The following is a 14967-nucleotide window of genomic DNA, read 5'->3' on the forward strand; positions in this document are numbered from 1 at the left end:
TTCACGTGCCACCTGGAATCAGAAATTTAGTTGGGTAAAACTAGGAATAAGTCACAACCTCTCAATAACAATTTTGCTAATATGTCGGGCCAGATTAGCTTTAGCAACAGAGTAATTACCTCCCAGGTCCAACACCATGTATTTTGTCCCAGATTTGGCCACTTTGAGAAAACTTTCATTTCCAGCTCCAGATCTCTCTACAGGCAGGTTCTGACAGTAGATGGAGGCTGCTTCTGGTTCCAAAGCTATCGATAACTGTGCCTCTCTGATGCCCCCCTGAATGAGATAGAAATTAAATACATGTATATTAAGTCAATTAATTGACTCAATCAATTGACAGGTTGACTGTCCACTATTACAGCCTTTTGACCTTTCAGTGGATGAAGTAATGAAATATCAACAATATATATGACTAAAAGAAAACTCTCTTAGGGAAAACTAGTCGCCCAAAGGCCTTAATAGTTACTTGACTTCAGTAAATAAAACACAACAAAAACAAGAGGCCCATGGGGCCTGTATCACTCACCTGGTTGGATTTGACCAAATGTCAAAATAATGATAATGTTTATTTCATTATATATGGTTATAGTGTGGGGATTTCAACTGCTTCATAGAAATAACCCAGAAATGAAGTCCAGACTCTTGAAGGGTGTGAAAAGACCCCAGGGATTGTTTTTACAACATGATTGTGTTTAAAGAAACTAAGTCCCTTGGGGTGGGGAAAGACCCTTGGGCCTAACTTTTACGTCAGGATTGTGTTTAGCCCTTCACATTTAGCTATGATATTTATAGTTATGGGATGGGGATCTCAACAGTTTCAAAAGTATAACCAAGACATTACTGGTAAATCCTTGTGTGGAACGACCCCAGGGCCAATTTTTTACATCAGGATTGTGTTTACCTCTTGATGCCCAACAATGCTATATATATACACTAATAGGGACGTTGTGTCTCCAGCCCTCGTAATGCTATACATTTGTATATGGTTATGGGGTGGGGCTCTCAACAGTTTCAAGAAACTAAGTCCCTATAGGTGGGGAAGACCCCAGGGCCTATATCTACAACATGACTTTGTTGATCTCTTTATGCCAAACAATATATGGTTATAGGGTGGGGATCTTAATGATATATCAAAGAAATTAGGAGTGGAAAAAGACCCGAGGACATATTTTTGGGTTGGTCAGAAATATATGCTATTTATGAAAAAGTCTGTTTCCCTTCCCCAAGATTGTTTCTAACCAAATGTGGTCAAAATCTATTAGGTACTTTATGACTAAGAACCGATTTTCCTCTATTTCCCCTATTGGGCCCCTTCCCCCTAGGGTCACTAGGGCAAGAGTCACCATTCAAAATCTGTTCCTCTTTTTCCAAAGATGTTTCTGAGGGGGGTGGGGGTGGGGGTGTGGTAGTATATTATTGTTATAAATAATAGTTAACCCACAAAACAACCCTCAAACCAATTATTTATTATAAGTACCCTTATGTACAGCTACAAAGGGGTTGACTGATGCCTTCGACACAAAATACGCCAAAAACTTTATATCAGATTTGGCATAAAAAGTCAAGGTTCAAAATGTTTAAAAAATCATACATTTTTCCCAAAAATTATTTATTCTGATTCCGAGAGGTAGTTAGCTTCTACAGCAACCCACAAACTAAATATTAGAACACTTAATACACTTATAAATGATTTCACTCAGTCTGATGCTTTTCAACACAGACTCACCAAAAACTTAACATTAGATTTCGAAAAGAAAATCAAAATGTTAAAATAAACAGACTTTCCCAAAAAAAAAAAATTCAATCTCTGCAAAGTTCACCCAATCTGGAATGTTTTCCTGGAGCAAAATCTACCCAAAGGTGATATCAATTGAAACTGACTTACAAAATCTACCCAAAGGTGATATCAATTGAAACTGACTTACAAAATCTACCCAAAGGTGATATCAATTGAAACTGACTTACTTTCTTGGCTGCTTCTCGCATGAACTGTTTTGCCTTGTCATCCCATATCGCTGGGACAGTAAGTACAAATCTAATGTCGTTATTCTGGATTTCTCCAAACATTTTTTCTATGGTCTTCATCAAATCGTCTTTTAGATAACGGATAGAAAGGGAGAACACTTCTAAAGCTGTTAATGTCTTTTTGCTTCCAAACACTTCAACCGTTGTGTTCCGATTCAGGGTCTAAAATTTAAAATGTTTACGAGGATAATTTAAGAGTAATATATAAGCAGCTAATATAAAGCTGTGAGATCTCACAACACTTACATCACATACGATGATAGGGTCAACACTGTGTGCTGTGAAATCCCACAACACTTATATCACATACGATGATAGGGTCAACACTGTGTGCTGTGAAATCCCACAACACTTATATCACATACAATGATAGGGTCAACACTGTGTGCTGTGAAATCCCACAACACTTATCACATACAATGATAGGGTCAACACTGTGTGCTGTGAGATCCCACAACACTTATATCACATACGATGATAGGGTCAACACTGTGTGCTGTGAGATCCCACAACACTTATATCACATACGATGATAGGGTCAACACTGTGTGCTGTGTAATCCCACAACACTTATATCACATACGATGATAGGGTCAACACTGTGTGCTGTGAGATCCCACAACACTTATATCACATACGATGATAGGGTCAACACTGTGTGCTGTGTAATCCCACAACACTTATATCACATACAATGATAGGGTCAACACTGTGTGCTGTGAGATCCCACAACACTTACATCACATACGATGATAGGGTCAACACTGTGTGCTGTGAGATCCCACAACACTTATATCACATACAATGATAGGGTCAACACTGTGTGCTGTGAGATCCCACAACACTTATATCACATACAATGATAGGATCAACACTGTGTGCTGTGAGATCCCACAACACTTATATCACATACGATGATAGGGTCAACACTGTGTGCTGTGAGATCCCATAACACTTATATCACATACGATGATAGGGTCAACACTGTGTGCTGTGAGATCCCACAACACTTATATCACATACGATGATAGGGTCAACACTGTGTGCTGTACATGAGATCCCACAACACTTATATCACATACGATGATAGGGTCAACACTGTGTGCTGTGAGATCCCATAACACTTATATCACATACGATGATAGGGTCAACACTGTGTGCTGTGAGATCCCATAACACTTATATCACATACAATGATAGGGTCAACACTGTGTGCTGTGAGATCCCACAACACTTATATCACATACAATGATAGGATCAACACTGTGTGCTGTGAGATCCCACAACACTTATATCACATACGATGATAGGGTCAACACTGTTTACAATTCTATCATTAAATCTTGATTTAGAAATGTCTTATGAAGAAGTGTCAGATTCCGTGTTTAGTGTTCTAAACATTATTCGAGTACAACAGTATTTCTGATTAAGTTATACCCAGTTGTTATGTGTAGACTGACCAGTACCTACAAACCCAGTTGTTGTGTGTAGACTGACAAGTACCTACAAACCCAGTTGTTATGTGTAGACTGACAAGTACCTACAAACCCAGTTGTTATGTGTAGACTGACCAGTACCTACATAGCCTGTTGTTATGTGTAGACTGACAAGTACCTACAAACCCAGTTGTTATGTGTAGACTGACAAGTACCTACATAACCTGTTGTTATGTGTAGACTGACCAGTACCTACATAACCTGTTGTTATGTGTAGACTGACCAGTATCTATACATACCCTGTTGTTATGTGTAGATTGACCAGGACCTACATACATGTACCTGTTATGTGTAGACTGACCAGTACCTACATAACCTGTTGCAATGTGTAGACTGACCAGTACCTACATAACCTGTTGTTATGTGTAGACTGACCTGTACCTACATTAACCTGTTGTTATGTGTAGGACGACCAGTACCTACATAACCTGTTGTTATGTGTAGACTGACCAGTACCTACCTACCCTGTTGCTATGTGTAGACTGACCAGTACCTACCTACCCTGTTGTTATGTGTAGACTGACCAGGACCTACATAACCTGTTGTTATGTGTAGACTGACCAGGACCAACATACCCTGTTGTTATGTGTAGACTGACCTGAGTACCTACAAACCCAGTTGTTATGTGTAGACTGACCAGTACCTACATAACCTGTTGTTATGTGTAGACTGACCAGGACCTACATAGCCTGTTGTTATGTGTAGACTGACCAGTACCTACATACCCAGTTGTTATGTGTAGACTGACCAGTACCTACCTTCCCAGTTGCTATGTGTAGACTGACCAGTACCTACAAACCTGTTGTTATGTGTAGACTGACAAGTACCTACATACCCAGTTGTTATGTGTAGACTGACCAGTACCTACATACCCTGTTTTTATGTGTAAACTGACCACTACCTACATAACCTGTTGTTATGTGTGGACTGACCAGTACCTATACATACCCTGTTGTTATGTGTAGATTGACCAGGACCTACATACACGTACCTGTTATGTGTAGACTGACCAGTACCTACATAACCTGTTGTTATGTGTAGACTGACCTGTACCTACATACCCAGTTGTTATGTGTAGACAGACCAGTACCTACATACCCTGTTGTTATGTGTAGACTGACCTGTACCTACATACCCTGTTGTTATGTGTAGACTGACCAGGACCTACATAACCTGTTGTTATGTGTAGACTGACCAGGACCTACATAACCTGTTGTTATGTGTAGAATGGTTTGGTTTGGTTTATTTTGTTTAACGTCCTATTAACATCTAAGGTCATTTAAGGACGGCCTCCCATGCGTGCGACATGTATGCGTGTGGCGAGTGCGTATGTGTGTTTTGGGAGGCTGCATTATGTTCGTGTTAAGTCTCCTTGTGATAGGCCGGAACTTTTGCCAATTTAAAGTGCTATCTCACTGAAGCATACTGCCGAAGACATCCAGCATCACACCCCACCCGGTCACATTATACTGACAACGGGCTAACCAGTCGTCCCACTCCAAATATGCTGAGCGCTAAGCAGGAGTAGCAACTACCATTTTTAAAGACTCTGGTATGTCTCGGCTAGGGGACAGAACTCAAAACCTTCCTCAAAGGGGCGAACGCTCAACCAAAGGCCAAAAGTGAGGCATTGTCAAGGGAGACATTAGGAAGAAGAAAGTTCTTAAGAAAGAAGAGAAAAGATAAGATCCCAAGTTTAGTCGCCTCTTACGATCATGCAATGGGGGCAGCAAGTACAATTCTTACGCCCTACCTGCAATGACCAGTACCTACATAACCTGTTGTTATGTGTAGACTGACCAGTACCTATACATATGATACCCTGTTGTTATGTGTAGATTGACCAGGACCTACATACCCTGTTGTTATGTGTTGACTGACCAGTACCTACATACCCTGTTGTTATGTGTAGACTGACCAGGACATAGATGTAATTGGGTCATTTTCATTGTCATTTTATACCGCATTGTTATACCGCGTTGCGCGGAATTGGCCGTCGCGTCGGTTACAGTGAGCCACTCATTATCGCCCGTATACGTATATACATGTATGTATTGTCCACTAATACCTATGTGACGTCATCATTATATGTGTCCATGTGTTGTCTTTTGTGGTCACTTTTGTTTGTACTTGGCGGGATTTGTAGTGTATTGCAGTCATCAAGATCATTTGTGATATATAGTGCATTATGTTACTCTAATTCTTGCTGAACTATGTGATGTTTTATCTATATTTCAGGTTTTGCCTATCTCAGTTATTTTTCATTTCATAATATTTCTTGTATGTGATAAGATGAGCCCTTACATTGTTACATTCATTCTAATATGTATTTCGTATTGTGATTATGCTATAATAACAATTGTCGCAATAGCTGTGATGTTGTGAATCTTGATAGCACTTAAGGCGACGAGGACGTCTTTTGTTAGCAGAGGGAGGATGTAATAGGGTCATTTTCATTGTCATTTTATACCGCATTGTTATACCGCGTTTGGCGGAATTGGCCGTCGTGTCGGTTACAGTGAGCCACTCATTATCGCCCGTATACGTATATACATGTATGTATTGTCCACTAATACCTATGTGACGTCATCATTATATGTGTCCATGTGTTGTCTTTTGTGGTCACTTTTGTTTGTACTTGGCGGGAATTAAAAAGGTAGCCATTGTCTATACGGACGGATCAAATATGTAGTCGCCGTCAAGACAGATTTTAGTATTTAGATTCATCATTGTTCTGGATATTCCAGATGATAGTTATTTGACCCTTGACCCATTGTTAGGGGTCGTTAACTTTGTTAACGCTTTCAACTATCGAAATAAACAACTGGAACTAAAGATGATGCGTTAGCCCTCATTTTTACATACATACCCTGTTTTTATGTGTAAACTGACCAGTACCTACATAACCTGTTGTTATGTGTAGACTGACAAGTACCTACATACCCAGTTGTTATGTGTAGACTGACCAGTACCTACATACCCTGTTTTTATGTGTAAACTGACCAGTACCTACCCTTATGAATTTGCAGCATGATCACAGCATAGATGCAGTATGAATGCAGCATGGAATTGCAGCATGAATGAAGCATGACTGCAGCATGGTGCCTAATTTACCTCACTATATATTCTTACTAGTTAAAGCATGATTGCAGCATGTTTCAATTATGCAAATTATGCTGGGATCATGCTGCATTTATGCTTTAAGGAAGCATGGCCGCAGCATGATCCCAGCATGGTCTGTGAAGCATGATCCCAGCATGGTCTGCAGCATGATCCCAGCATGGTCTGCAGCATGATGCCAGCATGGTCTGCAGCATGATGCCAGCATGGTTTGCAGCATGATGCCAGCATGGTCTGCAGCATGATCCCAGCATGGTCTGCAGCATGATCCCAGCATGTTTCAATTATGCAAATTATGCTGGGATCATGCTTCAATCATGCTTCATGGCAGCATGGTTTACAAAATCAATGAAAATCATGCAATAAAAACTTGAAGAATACTTTTGTATTACATTTTATTTGGTAATTAACATGGTATAAAACTTTTCATACAGGCTGTTTTTTCTAGTTCAAACATTTAAAACTTATCAATGAAATGAGAATGTGACAAAACAAATTTTAATTCTAATTTACCCATGGTACTTATTTTATTTGCCTCTTATATTCTTTTTCTCAAAACTTCCATCACATACACAACACAGCTATCTTTTTCTAGTACAATTTTCAAATACAACTAATATCAATTCATCCTAGCTAGAAGTGGTTTGTTTCAACAAAAATAGTCAACAAGATATACAAGTTCAATGTCAGTACATACTACAGTATGTATTTATAATTCTGTGTTTTTTTTCTAAAATAGTAGGAAAATAGTACAAAATAATATTTTCCAGCAGAGTTATAGTAGGATATGTATACATTTTGTCACCGACGCACAAGACTGATTTCAGACAGTATACGTAGTTTCCTCGAAGTAGCCCAGATGTACTGGAAACTGTTTTCATGTGTGTCCGTAAACTTAAAATAAACAAAAACAAGCAACAGTCAATGACTTCTTCTTTCGAATTTAACCCTATTTCTAATAAACTGTGAAAAGATTATCATAATTTTGGAATCAATTCTAAATACTGACTAAATGAAATGTTGATTGACAATTTGAACAATGGTGTGTTGTTTGATGTAGCACGTACTGTAGTGATATATCTCTGTCACTGTCCCCGGGGATTTCAATACAACCAAGCTTGAGACGACTATATTATATTTTTTGCTAGTACAACAAATAACTAACAAGGATTTTTAGATTATATACATAATTTTTTTGGGTATATATATTAATGTTTACACTTTTATTATGAAAGGAAATGTTGTATACCTCGACAGATAACATATCTCGAATAATCTTAATTAATGTGAAACATAAACTTCTTCATTTCTCTTCATTCCTTTCTGCTTTGTGTTAAGTCAATGCCATCAATTTGGACCACAATTAATGCATGCAGTGTTCCTCATTCCAGAATGTACTGCATGAAGACTCAGTCTCTGTTGGAAGAAAGAAAGACTTTTAGAATATTCTTTTATTTCAAAATTAGAATAATTGTCAAGTTTTTGAAGATAATGTATGTATTTAACTTATGTACTTTTCATGATCACTTTGCTATCATTTTCATTATGTTTGCTTTGGAAGCCTTTTTATCAAGAAAATTTAAGCCAGCCACACAAAGCTACAAAATAAAACTTGCCAGGATGACTTAATTATTAATTAAATCAAGCTACTCCCGAATTCTCCATCAGTTCATATCAATGTGAAACTGCAATATACTATACATAAAACAATGTTACTTACTTATAATTCATCTTAATTCACCTATTTCATTTAATCGTTTCAATTTGATGCAATAATCTGCAAACATCGATCCTCAAAAGAATGTGGAGGTAAAGATCTTTCACGAAAGGTTTCATTATCCAAAACACAAATTTCCCTCACCATTGTTTGTGAATACGTATGTACGTCATAATCATAACAAGGGTTGTGTGAGTGGGGGAAAAATGCAATTTAAGTCGGGCCGAAGATCGTTAATAATAAATAAATAAAATTGAAAACTTACGATTGTAACACATGGATCGGTACTGCGTTTCCTTCGGCCGTGTAATCTGTGATAAATTAATCATCAAAACCCTGAAATAATAAATTATTAGGTATTATTGATATGAATAGATCTATATCAAATTCATCGTCGTATAATGTGAAACGATGTCAGAACGTGAAGAAGATTATATAATTAAAACTTACCCTGTCTCGTAACGATGTTTGTCGGTAAAAATATGCATCGGTCGTCAAAAACAACGAGAAAGCTGATATTCATTCGTCGGTAACTTGAAGTAAGTCGATCTTCTTCAGTAAGACTGGAAACAAAATTCGTTTTTTGGCTATCGTCGTGTTTGTTTATACTTTTCTTCTGGAAATAAACATCCGGTGAATTCAAACATGGCTATCAGACTTCCCGCTAAACTCGTGTGTGTTGCATCATGGGATAAATATTTTACTGCCAGAGATTAACACGATTAATTTTTACTTGTGCGTGTTTTTTATTCTAAATCATAAACTTCTATTGTGTCATACTTTTAAGATAAATATTAAAGTATTTAATACTTGCATCGTGCACATTTAGATCGCACGAGCTCGAGGAGCACTCTCGTCACATCTCGGGAGCAAGGTAAACAAACGAGGTCATAGGTGAACCGAACGATAAACATGTAATCTGACCAGAGGTTCTGGCCTCGTCTGTCATACGCCTATTGTTTAATATGGATGTATTTTCAGACGAGGAACCGACCAATGCACGTTTTCTTTTTATGTTCACGATTTCAAATAATTCAGATTAAAGTACGGGAATATCGTCTGTTGTTAGTAAACTCATGTCGAGGTCGAGATCATCACAGCGCTTAACTTCAATATACGTTTTACAAGGAAGCGTCCGAGTGACAACATAAGTTCGACACATGTTTATTGGAGTTTATAGCGATGAATGTTGTGTCAAACACGACGTGATTTCGTATGCTATTATCAGATGTAATCTTAACACCGCATATATCCAGAAAGTATGCGATACAAAGACAAAGAGCAGGTGATTTTAATCTTATTTGATTGAATTAAAAGCGATATTCCAAGCACATGTGTAACTGTTGGTAGAGTGACCCCGATTTTGTTTTGGCGAACATGTTACATGTGTGGCTACCTGGTAGTAAGCTGGTGCATGGTAAATGGCAACGTCTTGGTTTATGTCAGTGTTTGGATAAAGTGACTGATTCTATCTCCGATAAAAAGTGTATAATCGAAGCAAAAGTCAATATACTGGTTCTTCAAAAAACGATCTAAACTCTGAAAATTTGAGTGAAATTTTTATAGGGATGAGTTTTAAGTCGTCACACGAATGTACTAACTTGCAACATTCATCAATGTTTAAGTTAATTCCTTCTGAGATAGAACTACAAGTGAAAGCTGACAAAATATCACATTTAAAAGCTGTGAACCGTTATACTAACAAAGAACATACTTATAAACGAAATACTTAATTTAAATAATTGTTATTGAATTTTAAATAAATATGTGTGGTACTGATCAAGTATAAAAAGGAAATGCTGCAACACAAACATGTTATTAAAAATTATTTTGTTATCACCATTGATACCTGGAAATTTTCTATATTTTATTTAAAATTAAAAAAAAAGATACTAAAATATCTAATACCAACTTTTGTTAATTTTCTGTATCTTATTTTATTAATTAATAATTGTTTAGGTTAATCTTGGTACCTGGGAAATTTGGTCCTAGATTTTGGATCCTCGCTTGGACCTACATTTCACCCACAGAAATTTTGTGATGTCCGAACAAAGGAATGCCCTTTTAAGCTAATGCAGAATGGCCAAGCATATACACATTTCAACTTAAACAATTCATGTTAATACATGAAAGAATGGTGCAGTTCATTAAATTAACTAAGTTAATACAGCATAATTGCAGCATGGTACAGTTTGTATCTAAAATGGCAAAGTTAATACAGCATGGTTGCAGCATGGTACAGATCCTATCTAAAATGCCAAAGTTATTGCAGCATGGTTGCAGCATGATGCATTTCATATGATAAATTTACTAAGTCCACACAGCATGATTGCAGCATGATATAATTCGATATCCAATCTGGCAAAGTTATTGCAGCATGGTTGCAGCATGGTACATATCCTGTCTAAAATGACAAAGTTATTGCAGCATGGTTGCAGCATGATACAATTCATATGATAAATTTACTAAGTCCACACAGCATGATTGCAGCATGATATGATTTGATATCCAAACTGGCAAAGTTATTGCAGCATGGTTGCAGCATGATACAGTGCATATGATAAATTAACTAAGTCGACAAAGCATGATTGCAGCATGATAGAGTTCAGATATTCAATTACCTCAATTTTTAAAGCATGGTTGCAGTACATGCTGTACAGAAGCATGGTACCATGCTGCTATGCAGCACATGCTGCAATCATGCTGTGAAACTAGCAGCATGATGCCAGCATAAAAGCAGCATGATTGCAGCATATGCTGCATTGCAGTCCATGCTGCAAATTGATAAGGGTACATAACCTGTTGTTATGTGTGGACTGACCAGTACCTATACATACCCTGTTGTTATGTGTAGATTGACCAGGACCTACATACATGTACCTGTTATGTGTAGACTGACCAGTACCTACATAACCTGTTGTTATGTGTAGACTGACCAGTACCTACATAACCTGTTGTTATGTGTAGACTGACCAGTACCTACATAACCTGTTGTTATGTGTAGACTGACCTGTACCTACATTAACCTGTTGTTATGTGTAGACTGACCAGTACCTACATAACCTGTTGTTATGTGTAGACTGACCAGTACCTACATACCCTGTTGTTATGTGTAGACTGACCAGTACATATACATGTACCTATACAGACCCGTTTATTATAGAGAACCACAAGTACCTACAGGTTTTGCTATTAGGAGAACATCATGCTATACACACACTTACCTTGTTATTATGGAGAACCATTTTGAAATGATGAAAAAAGTAGTAATCGTGATGTTCACCATCCTCTGATAGCTGTGCAAAGTTGTTCTCAGCTTCATAGCCAAAGGAATTGAATGATTTATCTGGGTTGAGAAGTAGTGATGTTGGAGCTTTGTGTGACATCAAGTTTCGTCCGCCAGCATTCCATACATTGGCAGATATCTTCAGTGGCTCTTTTTGAAAGTCATCTTTGGAAGAGAATGCATATCCAGAATATGTAGTGCCAAAATCTATGGCAGCTACAAAGAGATAAGGTGATATTCCACTCCCTGCAGCTGCCATTTTAATTCCCCTACAAAATAAGAATTAATTATCTTACACTAAAATATACATGTACATAGGGTTTATAGCATGCATACCTTATATGTATATATTTACCTACATATTGAACTAAAACACTTGTCACAAAAAAAATAAAAAAAATAAAATAATAACAAAAATAACATATTGTGCAAATAAAACCCAAATCTCTAGATCAAGTCTCAGATGACCTATTGCAATTGCCTTTTGTCCGGCGTCGCGCATTATAAACAATTTTCATTTTCAACTTCTTCTCCAAAACCGTTGAACTAAATTAAATAAAAACAAGAGATCCCAGAGGGATCTTGGAGCCCACCATTTAATGATCTTTATAGTTTCCATGTCAGATTGATCTTCTCTCTATTCTTCCCTTCCTCTTACTAATCTGTGTAAATTGAGAAACATCCCTCCAGTACTTTTCAAACAAGGGGAACCTATATATGAAATTTGAGATTTAGCAATACATGTGTAATAGGAGACAGAGAAAATGTAGCAGCCAGACCGGGGTTCGAACCCATTGTAGTATGGTAAAGTGAACCCCCCCCCCCATGGTAAAGTGAAGCATTTCACTGTTTTCTTACTACAGTTGAGTGTAAGCTAACCTTTACACCTAGTGCACTAGTAGTGCACTACATTTAAACTACAGTTAAACTAGTAGTGCACTACAACCTAAGAGGTGATGAACAGCAAAACCCCCATACAGGTAATGGGCAGTACTCAAGGCTACCTGTGATTTTTACCTGTACCTGTACATGTATAAGGCTATCTAGCAGTTATATTCAAAGAGTTATTAAAAAGGTTTTGGAAGTTTAGTTTGATGTTATATTTCAACCTTTCTATTCTTGTTAGTTATACACTGTAACTAAGTTAAGACAAATTTACTTTATCAATCCTTTAACTAAGTTAACTTGTTCAAGCCAAGTTTCATTTATCTTTTGGTACTTTATATTTTTGTATTGATTGATCAGTTATATATTTCACATGTCTAATTTCAGTAATTTTGTTTTCATCACATGAAAGTATATAAAATATTTGAAAACAATTATCATTACTTGAACATTTTCAATTTGATACATTTAGTTTATATTGTAGTTTAATTTCAGATTAAATTAAGCAGCATATTCATAATTTCATTTTTGATGTGATATTATGCTTATCAAAACCCAATTCAGCCCATAATATATGTTGTACATTCTATGTGTATACATCCAATGCTTAAAGTCAGAAACCTGAACACATAAAGAAATTAATTAAACATTGATTTAACATGTAAAGAAAGAATGTACTGGTAATTAAGTAATCATAACAGTTCTACATTTCAAAATTTTAAGTTTATAAAAGGTATATTTACTTGTAATACACCTTCCATCTTCCTTTATTGAAATACTGTCGATGAAATTTCTGTACATGTACCCATGTGCAGGTATCTAATACTTTGAAAATCTAATAAAACATATTGATTGGATCTGATTCCAGGTACATGTATCAGTTACAGGTAGCACAGAACGAGATAATGGCCTGAGGAACAATTAATGTCTTTTTTGTTATGAAATACATATACTGGCAAACTTGGGGAGGGGGAGGTTAACAGTTTTGAGCTTATATAACACACTTACATGACGTTCAACAGTTTTGAGCTTATATAACACACTTACATGACGTTCATGTATCTGGAGCTGTACTTGTCATACAACACTTGTATTTGTAATTTCATAATTTTCTTCTATAAAGTTACCTGCTAACAAATACCGGTATATATTATATACACATGTGGACCTTAAGCCAAAGTTTTTTTACAGTTCATGCTAACATGTTTTTTGCAATATTGTTTAAAAACAAAATTTTGGGATACATTTTGATCAGCATTTAAGTGTTTCCCTATTGCATTAAGAAAATGATTAATTGTCCTTTAATGTATAACTGATGAGAATTTCACCTCTTCATGTAATTAAAGAAAAGCAGCATATAAACTACATTTATTGAATATCTTTTTTGAAAAGAAAAATGTATGTAAAAAATCATTATTTTTTTATGATTCGCAAAAAAAAACCCTATAAATTTTTGAAAAACATCCACAGGTAGATATTATATATGGGTAGTGTTAGCAGAGACATATATACAGAATATATGTCTCTGGTGTTAGATGCTAATTACAGGTAGGTAAGGCAGAGGAGCGGCACAGCATGCTATAAATGGACCCTGGGGGGTAATTGGGGACTTGACAAAACTATAGCCAGGTGTTAAAACAGGCACACCTTAAGACTGATCCTCATCTGATACATATATATATATACATGTGTAGGTAAGGTGTTATGGAGGTTCATAAGGTGGTGGTGAGGTGGGGTTTGGGAGCTGGGGCCCAGGTGGCCATGACAACAGGCATGTCATGAGAGTACCAATTATACATACAGGTACATGTACATAACTTGCTGTGTAGATATTACAAGTCTCTTACAGAACATAAATGAGAATAATACGAAACTTCTGATTCTTGATTATGTACTATGAAATGATTTCGTGGTTGAATTAACAGATATTAGTGAAGTAACAATACATTGAATTTAAAAATATTTTTGTCTGATAAAATAATAATTTAAAATATTAAAATATATGTACATATACAGTGTACTTGAGAAAAAAAATCTACAGTCATCAATGCCTAAGGTAGAATAAATCATTAATATAAAATGTATATTAATTACATCTAAAAAAATAAATGAAAAGCATCAAAATTTTGAAATCAGGCAGATAAACCTTAATTTTACACTATAATGAAATCTTAAAAAAAATTTAATGATAAAAAAACCAGTACAAATCCAATTGATAGAGTTTTAATTCCTCTTGTGCAATTATATCATATAGGAACCGCAGCCAATTTTATTTTGAGTTAATATTAGATAAAATTGTATCAACATTTTAATATACCTGGTAAAGTCAGGCAGTCAATATACACAGGTCTGTATATGCAACAACTACATGTATCTAACACAGGTGTCCAGTGGCACTGTCCATTACCTGTATAGGGGTGGTAAATGATATGTCATGC

General features: G+C 36.3%; 1 protein-coding gene and 1 long non-coding RNA gene across 2 annotated transcripts; both read right to left on the reverse strand.

Annotated features, from left to right (window-relative positions):
* Positions 1-45: 45 nt before the first annotated feature.
* Positions 46-11909, reverse strand: LOC117319558 (heat shock 70 kDa protein 12A-like). Its single transcript, XM_033874347.1, has 3 exons — positions 11583-11909; positions 1966-2187; positions 46-276 (listed from the first exon to the last, which is right to left on the reverse strand). Exons 1-3 carry the CDS (start codon positions 11901-11903, stop codon positions 52-54), a joined length of 768 nt encoding a protein of 255 aa, XP_033730238.1. The 5' UTR covers positions 11904-11909; the 3' UTR covers positions 46-51.
* LOC117319559 lies at positions 7364-8948 on the reverse strand. The gene is made up of 4 exons (XR_004530768.1): positions 8809-8948; positions 8624-8694; positions 7891-8057; positions 7364-7535 (listed from the first exon to the last, which is right to left on the reverse strand). It is a non-coding gene; the product is annotated as an uncharacterized LOC117319559 (long non-coding RNA).
* Positions 11910-14967: the final 3058 nt, after the last annotated feature.

The sequence above is a fragment of the Pecten maximus genome, unplaced genomic scaffold (assembly GCF_902652985.1).
Source record: "Pecten maximus unplaced genomic scaffold, xPecMax1.1, whole genome shotgun sequence".
Taxonomy (NCBI): Eukaryota; Metazoa; Mollusca; class Bivalvia; order Pectinida; family Pectinidae; genus Pecten; species Pecten maximus.

What these genes read in the sequence shown, in the direction of transcription:
- LOC117319558 (XM_033874347.1), bottom strand. Translation starts at nt 11,903, where the DNA reads ATGGCAGCTGCAGGGAGTGGAATATCACCTTATCTCTTTGTAGCTGCC. An exon ending in TGGTTCTCCATAATAACAAG is followed by an intron (nt 2,188 to 11,582) that starts GTAAGTGTGTGT and finishes TTTAAATTTTAG; the next exon opens with ACCCTGAATCGGAACACAAC. An exon ending in TGCGAGAAGCAGCCAAGAAA is followed by an intron (nt 277 to 1,965) that starts GTAAGTCAGTTT and finishes TATCTCATTCAG; the next exon opens with GGGGGCATCAGAGAGGCACA.